General features: G+C 41.0%; 1 protein-coding gene across 1 annotated transcript in view; it reads left to right on the top strand.

Annotated features, from left to right (window-relative positions):
* snx7 (sorting nexin 7) overlaps positions 1-20801 on the top strand; it is a 36276-nt gene that overhangs the window by 10789 nt on the left and 4686 nt on the right. The window contains exons 6-8 of the mRNA XM_085763475.1: positions 1057-1256; positions 2794-2880; positions 12100-12252. Coding sequence (XP_085619601.1) covers positions 1057-1256; positions 2794-2880; positions 12100-12252 — 440 coding nt within the window. The remainder of the gene's footprint in view (positions 1-1056; positions 1257-2793; positions 2881-12099; positions 12253-20801) is intronic.

The following is a 20801-nucleotide window of genomic DNA, read 5'->3' as shown; positions in this document are numbered from 1 at the left end:
ACCTGGACTCACTAAAGCTCCGGCTAGTTGAGATAAAAATGGACCCGAATGCCGAAGCAGAATTATTATTATCAGAATGAGCCGGGCGGCGCTCAGAGATGACATCATCCAGGTGAGAGGTCAGCAGGTCAACCTACAGACCCCGGATGTTGATAACAGCTAACCCCGGACTCAGAGGGGAATAGCACTAGCCTATCAGAACTAAATCTTGGTGAAATGAAGGAGTTTCTCTGCAGATAATGTGTTATTTAGACCCTGTAGACTCCATTATACGGATATACGCGCCTCTCGGCTGGAGCTCATTTCATCACAACCACTTGGAATGACACCACAGTTATCTGGGGGAGGAAATGATCGGATTTTATGCTAGAAATAAGGTCCAGGTTGGAAAAAAATGGAAATTATCCTTTAAAACCTTTAAAACGTACCTGCTACAGTTTTACAACTTTCACCAAAAAGTCGCCCAAATACTTTAGAAACCTTTCTACAAATAAATCCAGTGCAAATTATGAAGTCCACCATCTGTTTTCTTTCTTGTCCTGCAATCTTTGCTCAGTTGACACCAAATTTGCTGAGACTGCCTCTTCAGACCGTCCTCCAGAAAAATACCACCCGGCTTTTTGATATATATATTTGTAAAATGCATGAAAACGTTTTTTTCAATATTATTACCATCAGTCTTTACTCTGTTTCCTCATTTTCACAGCACACAGAGGGAAATAAAATGTTTAGAGCCAGATGATCAATAATTGATCAGCTGAGAAACAACTAAATTAAAAGAAGAAAAAGAAGGAGAAAGAGTTAAATATAAAATATCTCCGATAATAAAAATTTTGAAGAGGAAAAACAAAGTTTTCAATAATGTTTGGAAATCATTGATCATCTGTCACCTCATTTACATTTAGTGAACTCTCATTGGTGAATGGTTGTTTTCTTTTGTCCAATGAGAAGAGGTGTTTAACCCTTTCATCAGTCGAGGTGTTTTGTTGACCTTACCGGCCTCGGAGGCTGAGGTTTCCCGCGGCCAGTGAACGCCTCGTGTCCCGTGTGTTGCAGAGCACCTGGACGAGCTGCGTCAGTACGGTCCGACCTACGGCCAGTGGGCGGAGTCGGAGCTGCAGCTGGCCGAGCCGCTGAGGGGCGTGGCCGGCTGCGTGGAGCGCTGCAGCCAGGAGACGGAGCAGCAGATACACCAGCTGTCAGACGTCCTGGTCCCGGCGCTGCACGAGTACGTCCTCTGTGCCGAGACGCTCAAGGTCAGTCCACACACCTCAACACACCTTAATACACCCGAATAAGACTAAACACACCTGAATGCAACAGAATGAGACTAAACACACCTCAGGGTTTCCCCCAGTGTATTATAAGCCCGGCGGGCCGCCAGCTGTTACCTGTTAGCTGTTAGCTGGTAGCTCGTAGCTGGTAGCTGTTAGCTCGTAGTTCGTAGCTGGTAGCTGTTAGCTCGTAGTTCGTAGCTGGTAGCTGTTAGCTCGTAGTTCGTAGCTGTTAGCTGGTAGCTGGTAGCTGTTAGCTCGTAGTTCGTAGCTGGTAGCTGTTAGCTCATAGTTCGTAGCTGGCAGCTGTTAGCTCGTAGTTCGTAGCTGTTAGCTGTTACCTCGTAGTTCGTAGCTGGTAGCTGTTAGCTCGTAGTTCGTAGCTGGTAGCTGTTAGCTGTTACCTGTTACCTGTTAGCTGGTAGCTGTTAGCTCGTAGTTCGTAGCTGGTAGCTGTTAGTTCGTAGTTCGTAGCTGTTAGCTGGTAGCTGTTAGCTCGTAGTTCGTAGCTGGTAGCTGTTAGCTGTTACCTGTTAGCTGGTAGCTGTTAGCTCGTAGTTCGTAGCTGGTAGCTGGTAGCTCGTAGTTTGTAGCTGGTAGCTGTTAGCTGTTACCTGTTAGCTGGTAGCTGTTAGCTGGTAGCTGTTAGCTCGTAGTTCGTAGCTGGTAGCTGTTAGTTCGTAGCTGTTAGCTGTTACCTGTTAGCTGGTAGCTGTTAGCTCGTAGTTCGTAGCTGGTAGCTGGTAGTTCGTAGCTGGTAGTTCGTAGCTGTTAGCTGTTAGCTGGTAGCTGTTAGCTCATAGCTGGTAGCTGGTAGCTGTTAGCTGTTAGCTGTTAGCTGTTAGCACGTCGTTTCCTGCAGCGTCAGAGCAGACTCCTGTGAGCTGAGACGCTTTCACCTGATGTGAAAATGATCCATTGTTTCATTTTTCAGCTCGTAAGGTTTGCGTTTACACACGTTTGTTTTCACTCTGGTCCAAACAGTAGATTACAGAGTATCTTTGGTAGATCCGTGAGTGTCACGTTTCCATGACGACTGACTGGAAAAAGACGCATGTTACGTCACGTGACTCCAGATTGTAAAAATCTCTGAGGAAAAAAAAAAAAAATCTCTGAGAAATAATGCTAGACTTTAACAATGGAGACACCAGGCAGTTGATATTATTTATTTAAATAGTATTTTTTGTTTTATTATTATTCATTTTTGGTTGATTGAACAGCATTTCTAGAGTGCAATCTGTAAGACTCTGCTATATCTGGTGTTTAAATATGTTACATAAATGTCTTATAATAAGACATGATAATGGTAATATTTTCACATTTCCAGTCAACTTTTAACATTGATCTTAAAACCTTATTGAATAACTCCTTAACAAGTTTTTTGGGGGAAACCCTGCACCTGAACGAGACTGAATGACAGAGTCTCCCTGTCTGTGTTTGTGACCTATAATGAGTCGGTCCATCCTGAAACAACACTGAGTCTCTGAGGACTAAGTCTGTCTCTCCCCTCATGTCTCAGGCTGTGATGAGACGCAGAGACAACATCCAGGCCGAGTTTGAAGCCAAGAACGAGGCGCTGGCTTCGAGGAAAGTCGACCCAGAAGCAGTGAGTGTGACTCTTTACCTCCACACACACACACACACACACACACACACAAACTTAAAATCTTTCCAAGAATATTTGTCTCATTTCTTGTCAAAACTAATCTCTTTCCACTTAAAATAAGACTCATCACCTAAAAATTAACTTGTTTTTAGATCATTTTCACTTGTTTCAAACTAATTTTCACTTGAAATAAGTAGAAAAATCTGCCAGTGAAAGCAAGTTTTTTGTGTTTGTAATAACAGGGATGCAAACAGCGGCCGAAAAGCGAAACTCGCTTTTTTCATGACCAATTAGGTGACTTGTGTGAATCGTTCAGATCCGAAGAGTTTTTGTTTTGGAGAGGGGGGGGGGGTCTCAGCGTCTCAGCTGGGGTCAGTAAAATGTTTTTCTAACAGGCTGACAGTGACAATCACGTGAAACTGAGGCGAACTCATTCATGGTCTCTGATTATATTAATAACAGCCGACCTCCAATGTAGACGTGCGACATGCGCGCTCATTAAAGCGGCGCGTATCCGCGTGCATCGGTGCGACGGCGACGCTGTTGTTTTCCCCCCGTGCACGGTTCCCTACCTTATGACTAACATTCAGTGAAGACGTAAAAATCAGTATTTCCAAAATTGAAATATTGTAAAGGATCTTTTTTTTAAAAGCATTTTTAATATAGAAATGTTGGCCTTCTGAAAACTATGTCTATAATCAATCAATCAATCAATATTTGGTTGGGGGGTTGAACTACTACTTTGTTAATGGTGAGCCCCCCCCCCCACGCCAGACAATTCCTCTCTTTTTTGGTCCTGACCCGTTTGCATCCCTGAATAAGAAAGAAAAACTTTCTCCACTATCAGATTTTTCTACTTATTTCAAGTGAAAATCTGTTTGAAAGAAGTAAAAAGTGTCTAAAAACAACCTGCTTTTTATGTGATGAGTCTTATTTTAAGTAGAATGAGATTTGTTTTGACTAGAAATAAGACAAATATTCTTGGTAAGATGTTGAGTTTTTGCAGTGCGCACACACACACACACACACACACACACACACACACACACACACACACACACACACACACACACACACACACACAGACAGATTAGGTGTAATAAAGTGGAGTTATATAGTGGAGCAGCAGCAGCTTCCTGGGAGGATTAAGTGAAGCTCCCGGCTCGTGGACTGGAAGCTCGTCCTCGTCCTCGTCGATATTATATCTGCGGGTGTGAAAGCGGCGGCTAATCGCTGCGTAATGAAAAGTTCCCAGATCCTCTTCAGACGCCGCGGCGCTCCCAAATGTCACGAGACAAAGAGCCCAGATGGAAAGTTAGACGAGCAAAGGACAGAGCTATTTATAAACTCTTCACCGGAGCTGCAGAGCATCCTTCAGGAAATTTTAATTAAGAAGCAGGACTCAGATATTCCCCCACAGACTCTACTACTCTAGTCAGCTTGTTTTTAGACACTTTTTACTTCTTTCAAGCAGATTTTCACTTGAAATAAGTAGAAAAATCTGATAGTGGAGCAAGTTTTTCTTTCTTATTACAAGCACAAAAAACTTGCTTTCACTGGCAGATTTTTCTACTTATTTCAAGTGAAAATTTGTTTAAAACAAGTAAAAAAATATCTAAAAACAAGTTAATTTTTAGGTGATGAGTCTTATTTTAAGTGGAAAGGGATTAGTTTTGACTAAAATTGAGACATTTTGACAAGAAATAAGACAAATATTCTTGGAAAGACTTAGAGTTTTTGCAGTGTGAAGCCATTGGTTGGGTTTAGGCACAGATAAGTAAAGTTTACATGTTTTCTAGGGCAGTGGTTCCCAAACGGTGTGCCGAGGCACACTGGTGTGCCGTGAGGCAAGTCCAGGTGTGCCTTGGGATTTTGTGACAACCATACATTATTATTGCAATATACAACTACACAAAAAATAATTATTTTTAATTTACTATCAGTACTTTGTATGCGCTCATTTCATAATACAGAGGCAAACTCTATACCTAAAAACAATTCTTAAAAAACAAAACCTCAAAGAGAACCCCATATTTTGCACAATATGTTTCAATACTGATCAATCTGTAGGACCATGGACGGTGCAGCTTCCTTGCATTGACACTTCTCTGTGATGACATTTTGCAAAGTTTCCTTTGACTTATTGTGACCTGTCTGGTTTAAATGGTTGTATTGCTGCTTTGATGAAGCCTAATTTGATGAAGTTTCAAATTAATTTTTTAAAAATATTTTGTTAATAAATATGATTTCGTGAGTAATGTAACCTAGTTGTCTTTGTCACATTTTATTTGGCATTATTAAATAATTATGCACATTTACAGATATTTTACATGATATAAGTGATAACACGTGTTATGAAGGCTATTTTGAACAATAGGTGTGCCTTGAGATTTTTACTTGTCCTTTGGTGTGCCTTGGCCACAAAAAGTTTGGGAACCACTGTTCTAGGCTGTTAGCTTCCTGCAGCTCATGTAGCTGGGTCATTATCAAAATACGGTGATTTTCCGAGGCAAAAAAGTAAAAAATTTTAATTCAGTTTTCACAAATTTAATTTAGTGGGAACTATTTATTAGCATGTTGACCATATTACCAACTATAATGGACAACTATAATATTTTTCTTTTTTTTTCATCTATCAAACGTATTGAGTTTTCTGTCATTAACACCAATGACAAATATCTATAACAGGCTAATTACACAAAATAGTGTCCAAGCTAGCCCAAAGCCAGCATGAGTCAGCACCTTAAAATCTATAAATTATACTTATTGAACTGTTTTTTTGGGAGTTCTCTTACATATTCTTAACCTTTCAAAATAACGGTCTGTGATGCCAGTAACACCAATGACACCAAATCGAAGGACAGAATTCTTTTAAAAATATTTTTATTATTAAACAGCCAATTTAGATTTCATTTTATTCATATATTAAGCCCAGTGTTTGCTCATTATTGACCACTTTTTTTTTTTTTAAACAAAAAAGAGGAAATATTTTTACACTGTCCAATAGCGTTGAACCATGGCAGTGGGACAAGTGTTTTTTTAGGTACAAAGGAAATTAAAACTGAAAAAAATAAAACAAAACAGTAAATATATAAACTGAAATTATCATCATCATTTAAAATGGTTTTAAATTACATAATTTTGGTTTAATGTGGATGATCTTTTTAAATTTTCAAGCATTTGTGTGTCTGGACAGGGACATGGCAGGGACATGTTTTTCACCGTATTTTGATAATGACCCAGCTACGCCATCTAGCCACAACCATGTGAAACTCAGAGCAGTGCATTGTGGGTAACAGACTGATTGTTGAAAGTGAAGTGGAAGTGGAGCGACTTCCTCTGCTCAGTGTTTATGTTTATCTACATGTGATCATGACTCATTGAACAGTTGGTTAGTAATAAGTTTATATGAAAACAGGGAGACAAAGAGCCCAGATGGAAAGTTAGACGAGCAAAGGACAGAGCTATTTATAAACTCTTCACCGGAGCTGCAGAGCATCCTTCAGGATATACGTGCACCAGTGTGTGTGTGTGTGTTTATATAGCCTATATGTGTGTGTGTGTGTGTGTTTATATAGCCTATATGTGTGTGTGTGTGTGTTGCAGGTGTGCGTCCCCTCACCTCGCCGATATCAAAATCCATCTGTGAAATTTTAATTAAGAAGCAGGACTCAGATATTCCCCTACAGACTCTAGTCGCCTTAATTAGTGTGTGTGTGTGTGTGTGTGTCACTGCCTCCTTTAACTGATCTGTGCTAATGAGAAGAGAAAAGACTTTGTCATGTGTTTCTGTGTGTGTGTGTTTCTATATGTGTGTGTTTCTATGTGTGTGTGTGTGTGTGTGTGTGTGTCGGGGTCTTTGAGTTAATTTCTCAGTGTGTGTTATTGATCAGACGAATCAAGACGCTCGACAGGAAACGGGAGGTGATCAATAGAAAATAACGATCAGTGAAGTTCAGAGAGTGAAGATGAACTCAACTCAACTCAGCTGCTGTAAAACTTCAGAGGTGAAACACACGAGTGGCGGGAAACACAGCGTTATAAATAAACAGCGTTATGAATTAAAGGGACAATGAGGAGTTTTGGAAAGCGAAGTGTTTTCACACTACTAACGCTGTTAGCCAATGTTGATCCGATGGCCAATTGATAGCTTTCATGTGACGTCACGGCCCGTATGGAACGCCCCCCTGGCGGTCAAAACAATCCACTTCCCCGCTGTCTGCAGCTTAGGACAAGGCAGAAAAACACACACTGCTCCCTGCTGCTTCAAAAATACCGGTGTTATGGCCCAACTGGTGTCTGATTTAACTGGTTACCGTACCGAACAACAGCTGTGCTGCACTTCCGTCCGCAGATTTGTCACAAATTCACAAATCAAGCCACAGTTCACATGTTACTGCAGCCAATATGCTTCTGTGAGTGAACCTGTTCAGGCAACCTACAGTCAGTCAGCGCCACACGACTCTGACTCTGCACAACACTGCACAGTATGACAAAGCCTGTCATGTTAAAGTTACGAAGTAATGGAAAACACTCTGAAAATACAATAACAACATCGTCCTCGCCGCGCCGCGGTCGGTCCCGACCCCCGTTACCGTGCCGCTGCCGCCGCGGGCGGTGCTGTTGCCGTGTCCAGTGGCGGGCGGTCCCGCCGGGTTACCATCGCCGCCGCCGCCGCCGCCGGTCCCGCTGCTGTCGGACCGCCGTCATCGTTGCCGTCGGTAGCGGTGCGTAGCAAAGCTCCGGGGGGTAAAGGGGGGGCAGCTGGTCACCGTGCAGCCCAGCTAAGGGCTCTGGTTTGTGGGTGAGAGGAGCAGGGAGCCTGGGCTCAGTGGGCTGGAGCTCAGACTGTGGAGCTCAGCGGAGCTGCGGTACCAGGACGGTGTTCCCACACAGGAAAGTTACAGGTACATTTCTACCACTTCAACGAGTTCAGAAACATTATTTTAAGATCAAAAAACTACAAAATGGGGCTTTTAATCAGACACCAGTTGAGCCATAACACCGGAGGTATTGGTTACAAGCGGTGGAGGATGATGGATTCTCCACCAGGTAAATGTAAACATCGCCCAACTGGAGCTTCGGCAGGGAACTGGTCATTTTAAACAGCTGGTATACAGCAGCTGGTGTTGAATATGGGTCACAAGTGCCCAAAACTTCAAAGCTGTTTTTATATCTTTCTTTCTCGGCTGCTGGCAGATGATTTAAGTCATTACTCGGTTGTTTGTCCATAGAAAGTCCATTGCGGGGCCACTTTGGAATGTTGCTTTTGACCGCCAGGTCCCTGGGAGGTGACGTCACTGAAAGCTATCAATTGACCTATGGCTAAGCCCCGCCCCCAAATGCGATGAGCCAATCACAGTGCGCATAGCTAGCCCATACACTGGGACATTCTCTGCTTCCACGTCCATTGAAATGCATTGCAGTTAGTCAGTTTTCATTCGTTTTTCTATGTTTTTTCTTGACATTTTAAGTTTTAAATGGTCAAACGGTGTTCATGGGGCACATGCAACTCTGACACTAGGTATCCTGAGAGGCCACGGGGGGATTTTTTTACCTTTTCCCAAGCCACATCTCAACCCAGAGAAGTGTCTGCTCTGGATAAAGTTATGCAGTAGACCACAACACCAACTAAACCTGGATAAACTTAACAAGGATGTCTACATCTGTTCTAAGTTAAGTCAACAACGTATTTGAGGCAACATATTGTCAGAGATGTTTAGATGTTAGCCAGCATCACAACTAAGCATAAAGTCTGCTAGCTTAATGCTAACGTATAATGTAAAACTCCATAGACAGGCTAACAGAAATTAGCCCGTCGCTATCGGTGTTTCGCGGCAACCGGCAGCCATAGCAGTAAAGATAAGTGAAGTTTTGGTGACAGAGATGGTATTTAATCTTTCTGTCTCCAAAAATCATCAATTGCCTCCTGTGAAATGTCTCTACTGTGACAGCTGTTGCCATAGCAACTGCCACCGAATGTTGACTGTTTGTCCCAGTGAGTGGAGGGGGCGGGGCTTAGCCAGAGGTCAATTCTCATCATTCCCCGGCATCAAGGGAGTTATGGTGCGTTCCAGGCAACCCGTAACTCGTATTTTTCCGACCTGTTCCTATGGTTACCCGTTAGAACGTACAGTCAAACTCGTAACTTCCCACCTGTGAACTCGTACTAGATCGATCTACTCCCAGTTCCCAGTTCGTAACTCGTAACTTGCCTGGAACGCTACAAACTCGTAACTGGTGACTTGAAGTCGTGACTTACGGGTTAAAAAGCCTGGAACGCACCATTAGCATGCCAGCTGATGGATTATTGATTGGTTTATTTCTGTCCAATCAGGAAGCTTCAAAGTTTTCTACACGGTTCAGTAACAAGATGTAAATAAATTATAATAAATAATAAAAAAAACAGACATTTCTCAGTGTCAGAGTCCAACTCCTCCACTGGTTGGAACCAGAACCAGAACATGAAGAGTTGAAGCGTCCAAACCGACCCACTCACTGTAGATCAGTCTGTCTCTGTCCACCAGCTCACAAGAAGAAACAAATCTCATTCTACTTAAAATCAGACTCATCACATAAAAAGCAGCTTGTTTTTAGACACTTTTTACTTCTTTAAAGCAGATTTTCACTTGAAATAAGTAGAAAAATCTGATAGTGGAGCAAGTTTTTCTTTCTTATTACAAACACAAAAAACTTGCTTTCACTGGCAGATTTTTCTACTTATTTCAAGTGAAAATTAGTTTGAAATAAGTGAAAATGATCTAAAAACAAGTTAATTTTTAGGTGATGAGTCTTATTTTAAAGGGATAGTTCACCCCAAATTCAAATTTCACTCATTATCTCCTCCCCCTCATGTGGACTAAGGGCTGGGAGAAGTTTCAGAGTCTTTTCTTCACTCACGTCACTTTTCTTCGTCCAAAAAGACACACCAAAAAACATCCAAATACCTCCATGCTGCTCGTCTGTAATGTCCGTCTTGTATTGAAGCCCCGACATGAGAAATTGTTCTGAAAAAAATTAAATAAGTAGAGTAGTAGAGGGTGAGTAGATAACGAGTGCAATTTGAATTTTGGGTGAACTATCCCTTTAACTGATCATTGTGATGTGAACTGAACTCACAGGTCAAAGGTCAAACATGGCTTGCATTTATTTATTTTTTTAATCTGTTTTTGTGACTGAACTCAGTGCAGCTTGTTACCAGGCAACAAGAGAGACTGAAACATGTGGTTTTAACATCTGGTCGTTCACCAGTGTTTTAGTTTTCACACAGTTCAGGTGAGACGTCTGAACTGACTGAATTTAATAGACTTTATATATATATATTATACTTTATAAGTCCCAAATTGATTTTTCTTCACTTCAAACCAAACTCAAATTAATTGAATTGAATTGAATTAACTTTATTGATCCCCCAAGGAGGGAAATTTGTTTGTCCCAGCACCACACAACAATAAAAGGCAAATACACAATATTTATAAAAATAGACAGATACTCTAGACACACACACAACATTCATTCATTAAAAATATGGTCAGCTAGAATGCACAGGTCTGGAGGCTACAGATAGATAGATAGATAGATAGATAGATAGATAGATAGATAGATAGATAGATAGATAGATAGATAGATAGATAGATAGATAGATAGATAGTTTTAAAGTGGATGTGAAACACCGTCACACCGGACGGATCAGACAGATTTGACTTCTAATCATAATTTGATGAAGAGTGGGATGACGAAGCCTCTCAGGGTTTCACCAGAGGAACCTTTAATAACAGCTGATCTGTGTGGAAACTGTCTTTAAAGCAGCTTTAACAGATTTTTATTGTCACTGGTTGAAGGAAGGAAAACAAGAGCTGGAGAGTTTCTACTGTGAGATTTATATAAAAATACCTTCAGTTTCTCATGAAATAAAAAAGAAAACAGACATTTGAGCATCACTCGTTGCGTATCCTCGGTGATAACCCGGTTTCCCTGTACCTTTCTTAAATTAATAAAATAGCAAACACAATATACCGTACATCTGCCTGTCTTCTAGTTAAATTTTTTACATAATCAATTGAAATAAATAGGCAAAAGTGAGAGAAAAAGATGGAAAAATGAAAAAATGAAAAAATAAATCATAATCCCTGTATTGAATTGAGTTGAATTCCTTTATTGTCATTCATACCAAGGTATAAACGGAATTTAAATGCAAACCTCCATGTGGTTACAGTAAAAACATCAGTGAAGATAAGAAAGAAAGACACACAATCAACAACATAGCAGTAGGGTCGTTACCTTTAATTGTCGGTGCAAGCTGTTTTTAGAACGGCGGAGCAGAGCCGTGAGCTGCTCAGAGATACATGAGCAGGAGAGTTTCTATAGACCGAATCTCCTTGTTGTTTACATTCTACTTCCTGGTAGAAAACCAGCTGTAATGTGAATGAGATCAATAGTAACGAACGAGAGTTTAGCTATATATCATATTTTTCACGCCCTATCACCGTTTAGACGAATCTGAAATGATTGAAGAAACATTACTATTTCTGTGTGTGTGTTTTGTGTTGCTATGTGTTGTATTTATTCAGTTTGGGGGAATCACAGTGTCTAGAAAGCATCAGTGGCTCAGCTGACAGGGACAGCTAACGGTAGCTAAGCTAACGGTAGCTAAGCTAACAGCGGTAGCTAAGCTAACAGCAGGACGTCAGCTGTTAAAACCCTCCCGTTGTGGGACACCACATGAAACTACTCCAGTTAGCTCAGTCATGTTGGAACTCAGATATCCGCTGGAGAAAATATTTATTCATGGAGCGTTTATTGAGTCACTGAGTTATTAAAGTTAAACAGGTAGCTAACCGTTAGCCCGGCTAATCTATGATAACCATGACTAATTACAAAAATGTGCACACAGAAATAGTAATGTTTGTCCAATCATTGGTTTTATAAACTTTACAAACATCAGATTAGTCTAAACGGTGATATAGTGACATGAAAAAGTAGATAAATATAGTGAAACTCTCGTCCGTCACTATTGTTCTCATGCTGGTTTTCTACCAGGAAGTAGTTGTAAACAACAAGGAGATTCGTCCTATACTGTGAGATTTATAAAAATAACTTTAGTTTCTCATGAAATAAAAAGAAAGCAGTGTGTATCCTTGGTGTTAACCCTGTGTGGTGTGTTGTGTTGTGTTGTGTTGTGTGTGTGTGTGTGTGTGTGTGTGTGTGTGTGTGTGTCAGCTGCAGGATGAGGTGGATGCGCTGGCGGACCGCGTGGAGCAGGCCAACAACGCCCTGAGAGGAGACTGGAGCCGCTGGCAGAGCAGCATGAGGACTGACCTCAGATCAGCCTTCATCTCCACGGCCCAGAGCAACGTGCAGTACTACGAGAAGGTGAGTCGCTGCACAGCCTGCTCCTCGTAGAGTCGTGTTGTAGATGTGAAACGGTCGTGGCTCGATGGCGTAGCTACATGAGCTGCAGGAAGTCACGTAGAATCTCACCAAAACTCGCCGAGAAGAACTCCCGACTGGTTAAGTTTAGTAAAACTGACGTGTCCAGGTGTAAAAAAAAGTGAGAAAAAAAAGCAAAAAGTAAGTGCACTGCAAAAACTCAAAATCTTACCAAGAATATTTGTCTTATTTCTAGTCAAAACAAATCTCATTCTACTTAAAATAAGACTCATCACATAAAAAGCAGCTTGTTTTTAGACACTTTTTACTTCTTTCAAGCAGATTTTCACTTGAAATAAGTAGAAAAATCTGATAGTGGAGCAAGTTTTTCTTTCTTATTACAAACACAAAAAACTTGCTTTCACTGGCAGATTTTTCTACTTATTTCAAGTGAAAATTAGTTTGAAACAAGTGAAAATGATCTAAAAACAAGTTCATTTTTAGGTGATGAGTCTTATATTTTAAGTGGAAAGAGTTAAGTTTTGACTAGAAATGAGACATTTTGACAAGAAATAAGACAAATATTCTTGGAAAGACTTAGAGTTTTTGCAGTGTGAAGCCATTGGTTGGGTTTAGGCACAGATAAGTAAAGATTGCATGTTTTCTAGGGTGTTAGCTTCCTGCAGCTCATGTAGCTACGCCATCTAGCCACAACCATGTGAAACTCAGAGCAGTGCATTGTGGGTAACTGACTGATTGTTGAAGGTGGAGGAAGTGGAGCGACTTCCTCTGCTCAGTGTTCATGTTTATTTACTTGTGATCACGATTCATTGAACAGTTAGCTAGTTAGCTTAGCATCAGTCTGTAGCCTCGTCCGTCACTTTATCGTTCCCCCAAGAAACAAGAAACACTTGTGTTAAAGGTATAGTACGTAGGAATTCCCCTCCATCTAGCGGTGCGGTTGCATATCTGAACGTATTCTTGATGCTGCATTCAGGTGAAATGGGGCAGACGTCAGACAGACAACAGACGCTGCATGTAACAGGATAAACAAGTGGTCTGACAACATGTTGTCATGGTGATGTGGTATTGTTTTACCGTCTTTCTCTGGTGGAGTAAAATGACCGACGGCCGTCTGCCTGACTGCACCTGAATGCAACACCGGTGCCTCCGTCCTTCCTCACACTACACAGTGGTGACGGTTTTAACAGGCCGTTTCCGTGGTTACCTACGGTCAGGATGCAACATGGCCGCCTCGGTTCGGTGCGTCGCCCACTTATGTATCTGTAACGACTTGTAACAACTCATTCTAAGGAACCAGAAAGCTTTACTTTGGATGCAGCTGTGATTCACCTTCAGTCAAATACGGATTTATGAAAGACAGGTTTGATTTTTGATCATAAAAAGACAAATAAGTTACAGACTGGGACTTTAAACCTGCAGCAGCTCTGTGTCTAAGAGTTGAGTTGAGCCTTCAGGGCCGCCGTAGAAAGACTCAGACCTGAAGTAGTTGGTCACTCGGTGAGTTTCAGTCTCAGAGTTCAGTTCTTGTCCCAGTCGACATGCAACAGGTGAATCTGATACCTGGCGGTGTTTCCTCCTCAACACCAGGTGGCGCTATGAGTCATTTCAGCAGCTTAACACAGAATCCTTCCTGTTGACTTTCTGTCACTGAGTTAATAACTGGACATAAAGAACTTAGAGTTCTCAACTACTTTAAGTTCTTTATGTCTTGAAACATAAACAACTGACTCAGGTCATTTATTTCTTTATAAAACATCTTCAGAGATGAACCGATGCATCAGCTCCGGTGTTTTTGGTTTGTTTCTTTTGTTCGTCTTCTCTGCTCCACTTGGTGTCGTCTCTACTGTTGTGAAGCGTGAACACGTGCGTTTCAGTTTCAGTCAGATGAACGTGAAAACATGCAGAAGAAAACAGGTTTCAGATGAAGGAGGAAGGAAGAGGAGGAGGAAGAGAAACAGAGAGATGAGATGGAGAAAAGCCAGTGTCCACGACAGGAGAAAAGCATCTGGAGGCAGTGACAGGATGAGACTGTGAGGTTGTTACGGTAACAGAGACACGCCTGGTGTTGGTGCAGCTGAGCCAGCAGAGGGCGCCACAGCTTCAGCTTCATCAGTGAACACAAATCTATAGATGTATAGGCGGCAACACAAACCACAATAATCAACACAATCAGCATCACTACACCTGAAATAACTATAAACTGAAACCAGAACACCTTTATTTATCAAAGTTAACACAACCAGTCAGTGTTTAAACATCAAACTGACCATGAGACTTCCTGACTACACATTATCTATAGATTGAGAATTAAAAAAATTATACCATGGTCTGGGTGATTCTGATTGGCTGCTGGGTGTCCATTAAAAAGTGATAATGGACACCCATAAAGATGTTCCGGTCAAATTGCCTGATTACGTTCTAAATATTACTGCGCTGGCTCAAACGCTTGTTGGTAACCACGGCGTTAAATAGTCCACTCAGCCGCTTATTGTGAAAGACGTATGATTTTAACGGTAAAAACAACATTAAATTATAAGTAATTGATTTAATAATTATTTATCTGGTAAGTGACCATGGTATAAGCGGGATAATGCCCTTCGAGGTGTCCGATTATCAGAGATTAATGGACGACGCGGAAGCAACCGCGTCGTCCATTATCCCTTACATGTTGTGGAAACAATATTATAGGATAAAAGATGAAAATATAAAAAATATATATATATATTTATAGTGTTCAGAGACACACACACAGTAGAAATATGAATATAGATTAAATATTAAACTCTGACACAGATACAAAGCTGTAGATTATATGACTTTATATTATTATATTATTATTATAGGAGGAGGAGGAGGAGGAAGAAGTCCTTTATGGGATTATTTCACATCAGTGTGTGTGTGTGTGTGTGTGTGTGTGTGTGTGTGCGTGTGTGTGTGTGTCTGCGTGTGTGTGTGTGTGTGTGTTGCTGTCATATTTGGGGTTTCTGTGTGTGTGTCCAGGGGCAGGACGTCTCTCTCTCTCTCTCCTGCAGCGGCTCTGACAAAAACACTCATCACCCGCCACGGTTGCCCCCGGCGATCTAACGCCACGCGACCAATGAGAGCTGCTGTGTGTGTGTGTGTGTGTGTGTGTGTGTGTGTGTGTGTGTGTGTGTGTGTGTGTGTGTGTGTGTGTGTATATGTGTGTGTGTTTGGGACACCGAGCGGCGGCCGTGATGTGATGTCGTGTCGCGTCCTGTCGTGTGATTGGTCGACGTCTCAGTGGGTTTATGTCTCACACACACACACACACACACACACACACACAGTAACACACACACACACACACACACACACACACACACACACACAGTAACACACACACACACACATGAACTCCTGAATATTTCAGATAAAAACATGAAATATGAATGAGTGAGTCTCAGAAGCTTCAGGAACAATAACAACATTCAGATTCCTGATGAATTAAACAACAGTTATAAGATAAACTCTGACCGCTGATCAGATTTAACTATCTTTAAAGGGATAGTTCAACATTTTACCAAATTGTCCCATCACCATAATCCCTATAGTCATACCAGTAGGTTTGTTACCTTTAATTGTCGGTGCAAGCTGTTTTTAGAACGGCGGAGCAGAGCCGTGAGCTGCTCAGAGCTACGCTACGGAGGCTCATTATGGGATTTCTTTGTTGGTTTCCCTCATCAAACTCATCAAATACACAATCCAACAACTCCACAACGCTCTGGTGGACAAGTTGTGAGCTGCACATTCACCACGCTATGAGATAATAACACAACGTTACCACACAGAGTTGTTTTAGAGGGAAATTCATGCAAAACCACTGATGCGCGTTGCCTTCAGGGACAGTTTTTCATCAACAGTCTCTGTATTTCCCTCTAAAACAACTCTGTGTGGTAACGTTGTGTTATTATCTCATAGCGTGGTGAATGTGCAGGTCACAACTTGTCCACCAGAGCGTTGTGGAGTTGTTGGATTGTGTATTTGATGATGAGTTTGATGAGGGAAACCAAGAAATCCCATAATGAGCCTCCGTAGCGTAGCTCTGAGCAGCTCACGGCTCTGCTCCGCCGTTATAAAAATAGCTTGCACCGACAATTAAAGGTAACGAACCTACTGCTATGACTATAGGGGTTATGGCAATGGACCAGTTTGACAACATGTTGAACTATCCCTTTAAATCTACTGTTACGGCTTGGTGCCACTGGTTAGGGCTGTAGCCGTTATCAGAGCTCAGACTTTGTGTTAATGTGCAGCTGCTGTTTAACATCACACAGACAGAGTCGATGACACAGTGAGTGGTCGTTACCTGATCGACTCAGGTATCGATCAGTTCTCACCTGTTCATCCTCAGAGACCAGTCAAGTTTGTCTCGAAGTAAAGTTTATTATCTGTGATGTTGGTGGTCATCGACCTTTATTCTGAAGGAGCTTTAACCTCTTCATGCAGAGGCCATTTTTGGCAATTTCCACCAGTTTTTGTATCACTGCAATTAAAGCTTTATAACTATAGAAAAAAACTCCCAGAAAACTATGTTTTGTACAGTTTAGTAAAGTAGATCCAAATAAAGAACTTGTGTGGTTAGACGATGCTGAGAAGCTAAAACTTCTTTTTCATTTGAATATTTTTGTATTTTCTTTATTTCTTGAAAAGGCTTGGGCAACGAGACGAAGAGCGATGTCTAGTCTTAGTTTTTGTGTTTGTTATTGTGTCTTGTAATCTCATACGGGATGGGCCACAGTGGTGGCATGACAGGAAAAAAAAAAATTCATTCATTCACTACAGAACTTTAATCCCACAACTATGGTTTATGGCTTAAATGAAAGAAAACATTTGTCCCTTTACATCTATATCTATAAAATATTGAATTGAGTCATTCCGTAAAAAATTGGTCTTCTGAAAATACAAAAATATATATTAAAAAAAGGTGAAAAGGTGATATTTCAAAATCCTAATTATAAAACAGGTTGAATTTTACATATATGGTTCACACACTCCCTGTCCACATGTGTACCAAATAGAGTTTTACCAAACAGTGTCCCTTGGCGATCTCCAGTGTGCCGAACCTGTCCGTCCTGCAGAGTTTGTTTGTCCTGCTCCATAATTCCGGTTATTAGCCGAGGACACGACTCAGACTGCAGCTCGGCTCGTTAGCAGCTCGTCTCGTTAGCAGCTCGGCTCGTTAGCAGCACGTCGTGTTGTTTTATTAACGGCTGTGTGTGTGAGCGGCCGGGAACAGACAGAAACTTCAGCTGATAGGAAGAACAGGAAGCATCAGGATCAGGAACGTTTCTCTGCTTCTGCTTTGACTTTTATAAACGTAATAACTCACATCAGTTTCCACGGCAACAGGAAACTCTCTGCTCTGTGATGATGGTCTGGTTAATTATCTCCAGTTGAGACGGAGGTCAGATGTTTCCTTATAGAAACACAACGCTAACCCTGCAGTTTGGACACAGTCAAAAGTTTAAGTTTAAGTGTTTAAGTTGAAACCTGTCGATCACTGTTTTATAATATAAAAAGTAAGAAATACACACAGCCAGAACACATTGGCTGAGCTCAAACAGAAACAAGTTCAACCATAATAATAATAAATAATAAATATTTTATTTGAATAGGGACAGTGCATATTAATGAACATTGGTATAAAAAATACTGCAGTAAAAATGACGGATTATAGCCGAGCCGCTAATTTACGTCCGTAACCATTGATTTTCATCGAGGTGTTTTGTATGAAAATATAAAAATAAATAAAATAGTTATAAGATATTGGTGCTCAGTTTGAAAATGTATTGTGTTGCTTATTCTACTAAAACTTCTTATTTGCAAGATAAAGTTGATTATTGATTGACTATAATTTTAATATTAAAGTGAGTCAGACACAGAGACTCATCTCTTCATCATGGTGACTGTTAATAAAACTCACCTGTTAACACTTCATTCACCACTAAAGCGCCACACAGGCCCCGCCCCTTTGACCATATTTGTGGCCGGCGCGTTCAGACTGAAAAAATAATTGGTTCTGAACCTGAAAAGTAAAAAAATAGTTGGTTTTTCCTCGCAAACCGTGTCATAATCAGTGGGCGAGTCACTTAATACGAGCAGGAAGGAGAAGGAAAGCAGCAGGAAACCGTAATAAAACCATGTTATATACAGTAGCTTAGTAAAATAAACCTTACTGCAGACTGATGTGTTGATAGTAAAACATGTATTTCTTGATGTAAATGTGGTGGTTTGTGTCCGTAGGCTCCAGAGCCCCGAGGCAGCGCTGCTCTTCTGTCCAATACACACAGGAAGCTTCACTTTACATTCAGACTAACTAATGCTACTGATACAGCTGTTAGATTTCATCACTGAGACCAACATTTATCTCCTAGAAATAATTTAACCAGCCGGTGGTAAACCTCTAAAAACCTACGGGTAAGTTAATTAGCGATGGTTTTCTCCCCCGGGATGAGGACGGAGGTTGGCCGGCCGAGCAGCTCTGCAGACCGGCTGCTGTCTCTGTGATGTCCCGGTCGCTGCAGAGCTTCACTTCTCTGAAAAACATCGGAGCAAACTTCTAAACAGCCGTCGTTTGGATCAACTGGCCGTAGATTTGGGATCTAAACAGTTACTTTCTCACATGAAAACATATTAAAACTTAATAAAGTAGTACGGTAGTTTTTTGCTGTTTCGGAAAGAGCCGTTGCTGTGGTTACTTCCGCCTGTGTGACTCCAGAACCAGAACCAGAACCAGAACCGTGGCAGTAGTTGCGTTTCCATCCACCTTTTCTTATTCACATTTTCAAAAATTGCGAATAAATACTTGGATGGAAACACCAGAAATTCGAAAAAAAGGCAGTAAATGCGCATAAAAGTTTTTACGCTTTGGGAGTGGAGGTGGATTTGTCAGCGTATCGATAAAAGGAAAATGCGAGTTTTTGTTATGGAAACAGGTTATGTGAATTGAGGCAGAGTTTGTGGGTGAAGACTTAACCCAGCGACGTTCAAAGAAATGGCTTTGTTGTCAACAGATGCACATGGAGGAGAGGAGCGTAACCAGAACAGCGGAAAAGCAAGCGGACTGTCACAGTTCCTACTGTCTTTCTGTGTAAATATCTCATGTTACAACATGAAAACCTGCAGCTTATATTAAAGTGCGGCCTATATGTACAGTATTTTCTTTTAAAATGTAGCTGGTGCGGATTATACAGGTGCGTCTATAGTCCGGAAAGTACGTAAATTGTCCATGATGTTGAGTGTCAGCTGAGTGTCAACTGTTGTCATGGATACATTCACGCTCTCTTATGACGTAATCTCACAGCACACTCCTCCTAATCGCAAAACACTAATGAATGGAAACGGTCATAAATTCACATTTGCTTTTTGCGCATTTTCACAAAATCCGCTTTTAAATTCGACACATTTGGATGGAAACCCAACTGGTGTGAAACCGCTCTGTCTGTATTTACAGTGTGTGTGTTTCCTGTCACACACATACACACACACACTGTTGTAATGAATGAGAAGCGTTTGTACCGAGCAGCATCAGAACCGAGCGGAGGTGTCAGAGGTCGGTTTGTTATTCTCAGTGAAGAGAGGAGGAGATATTATGGTCTGTAGGCAGAGACGTGCACGGACTCTAAAACACTCAGTGAATATTAATATGTTGAATATTAAAGATGAGAATCTGCGTCAGAGACAAAATGAAACAAGAACTCACTGACACCAGCTCCTCTTCCTCTTCTTCTGGCTTTTATTTTGAAGGGCTGATCCAGGAGAAGGTCAAAAAACCACCTACCTTTATTCTGAAGGAGCTTTAACACAAACATCTACCTTTATTCTGAAGGAGCTTTATTACAAACATCTACCTTTATTCTGAAGGAGCTTTAACACAAACATCTACTTTTATTTTGAAGGAGCTTTAACACAAACATCTACCTTTATTCTGAAGGAGCTTTAACACAAACATCTACCTTTATTCTGAAGGAGCTTTTAATACAAACATCTACCTTTATTTTGAAGGAGCGTTAACACAAACATCTACCTTTATTTTGAAGGAGCTTTAACACAAACATCTACCTTTATTCTGAAGGAGCTTTAACACAAACGTCTACCTTTATTTTGAAGGAGCTTTAATACAAACGTCTACCTTTATTCTGAAGGAGCTTTAACACAAACGTCTACCTTTATTTTGAAGGAGCTTTAACACAAACGTATACCTTTATTCTGAAGGAGCTTTAACACAAACATCTACCTTTATTCTGAAGGAGCTTTAACACAAACATCTACCTTTATTCTGAAGGAGCTTTAACACAAACATCTACCTTTATTCTGAAGGAGCTTTATTACAAACATCTACCTTTATTCTGAAGGAGCTTTATTACAAACATCTACCTTTATTCTGAAGGAGCTTTATTACAAACATCTACCTTTATTCTGAAGGAGCTTTAACACAAACATCTACCTTTATTCTGAAGGAGCTTTAACACAAACATCTACCTTTATTCTGAAGGAGCTTTAACACA

This window comes from Trachurus japonicus, chromosome 20, assembly GCF_045865225.1.
Source record: "Trachurus japonicus isolate A0001 chromosome 20, Traja_1.0".
Taxonomy (NCBI): domain Eukaryota; kingdom Metazoa; phylum Chordata; class Actinopteri; order Carangiformes; family Carangidae; genus Trachurus; species Trachurus japonicus.
Note: the sequence above shows the minus strand (reverse complement) of the source record. Positions and strands in the feature narration are given on the sequence as shown.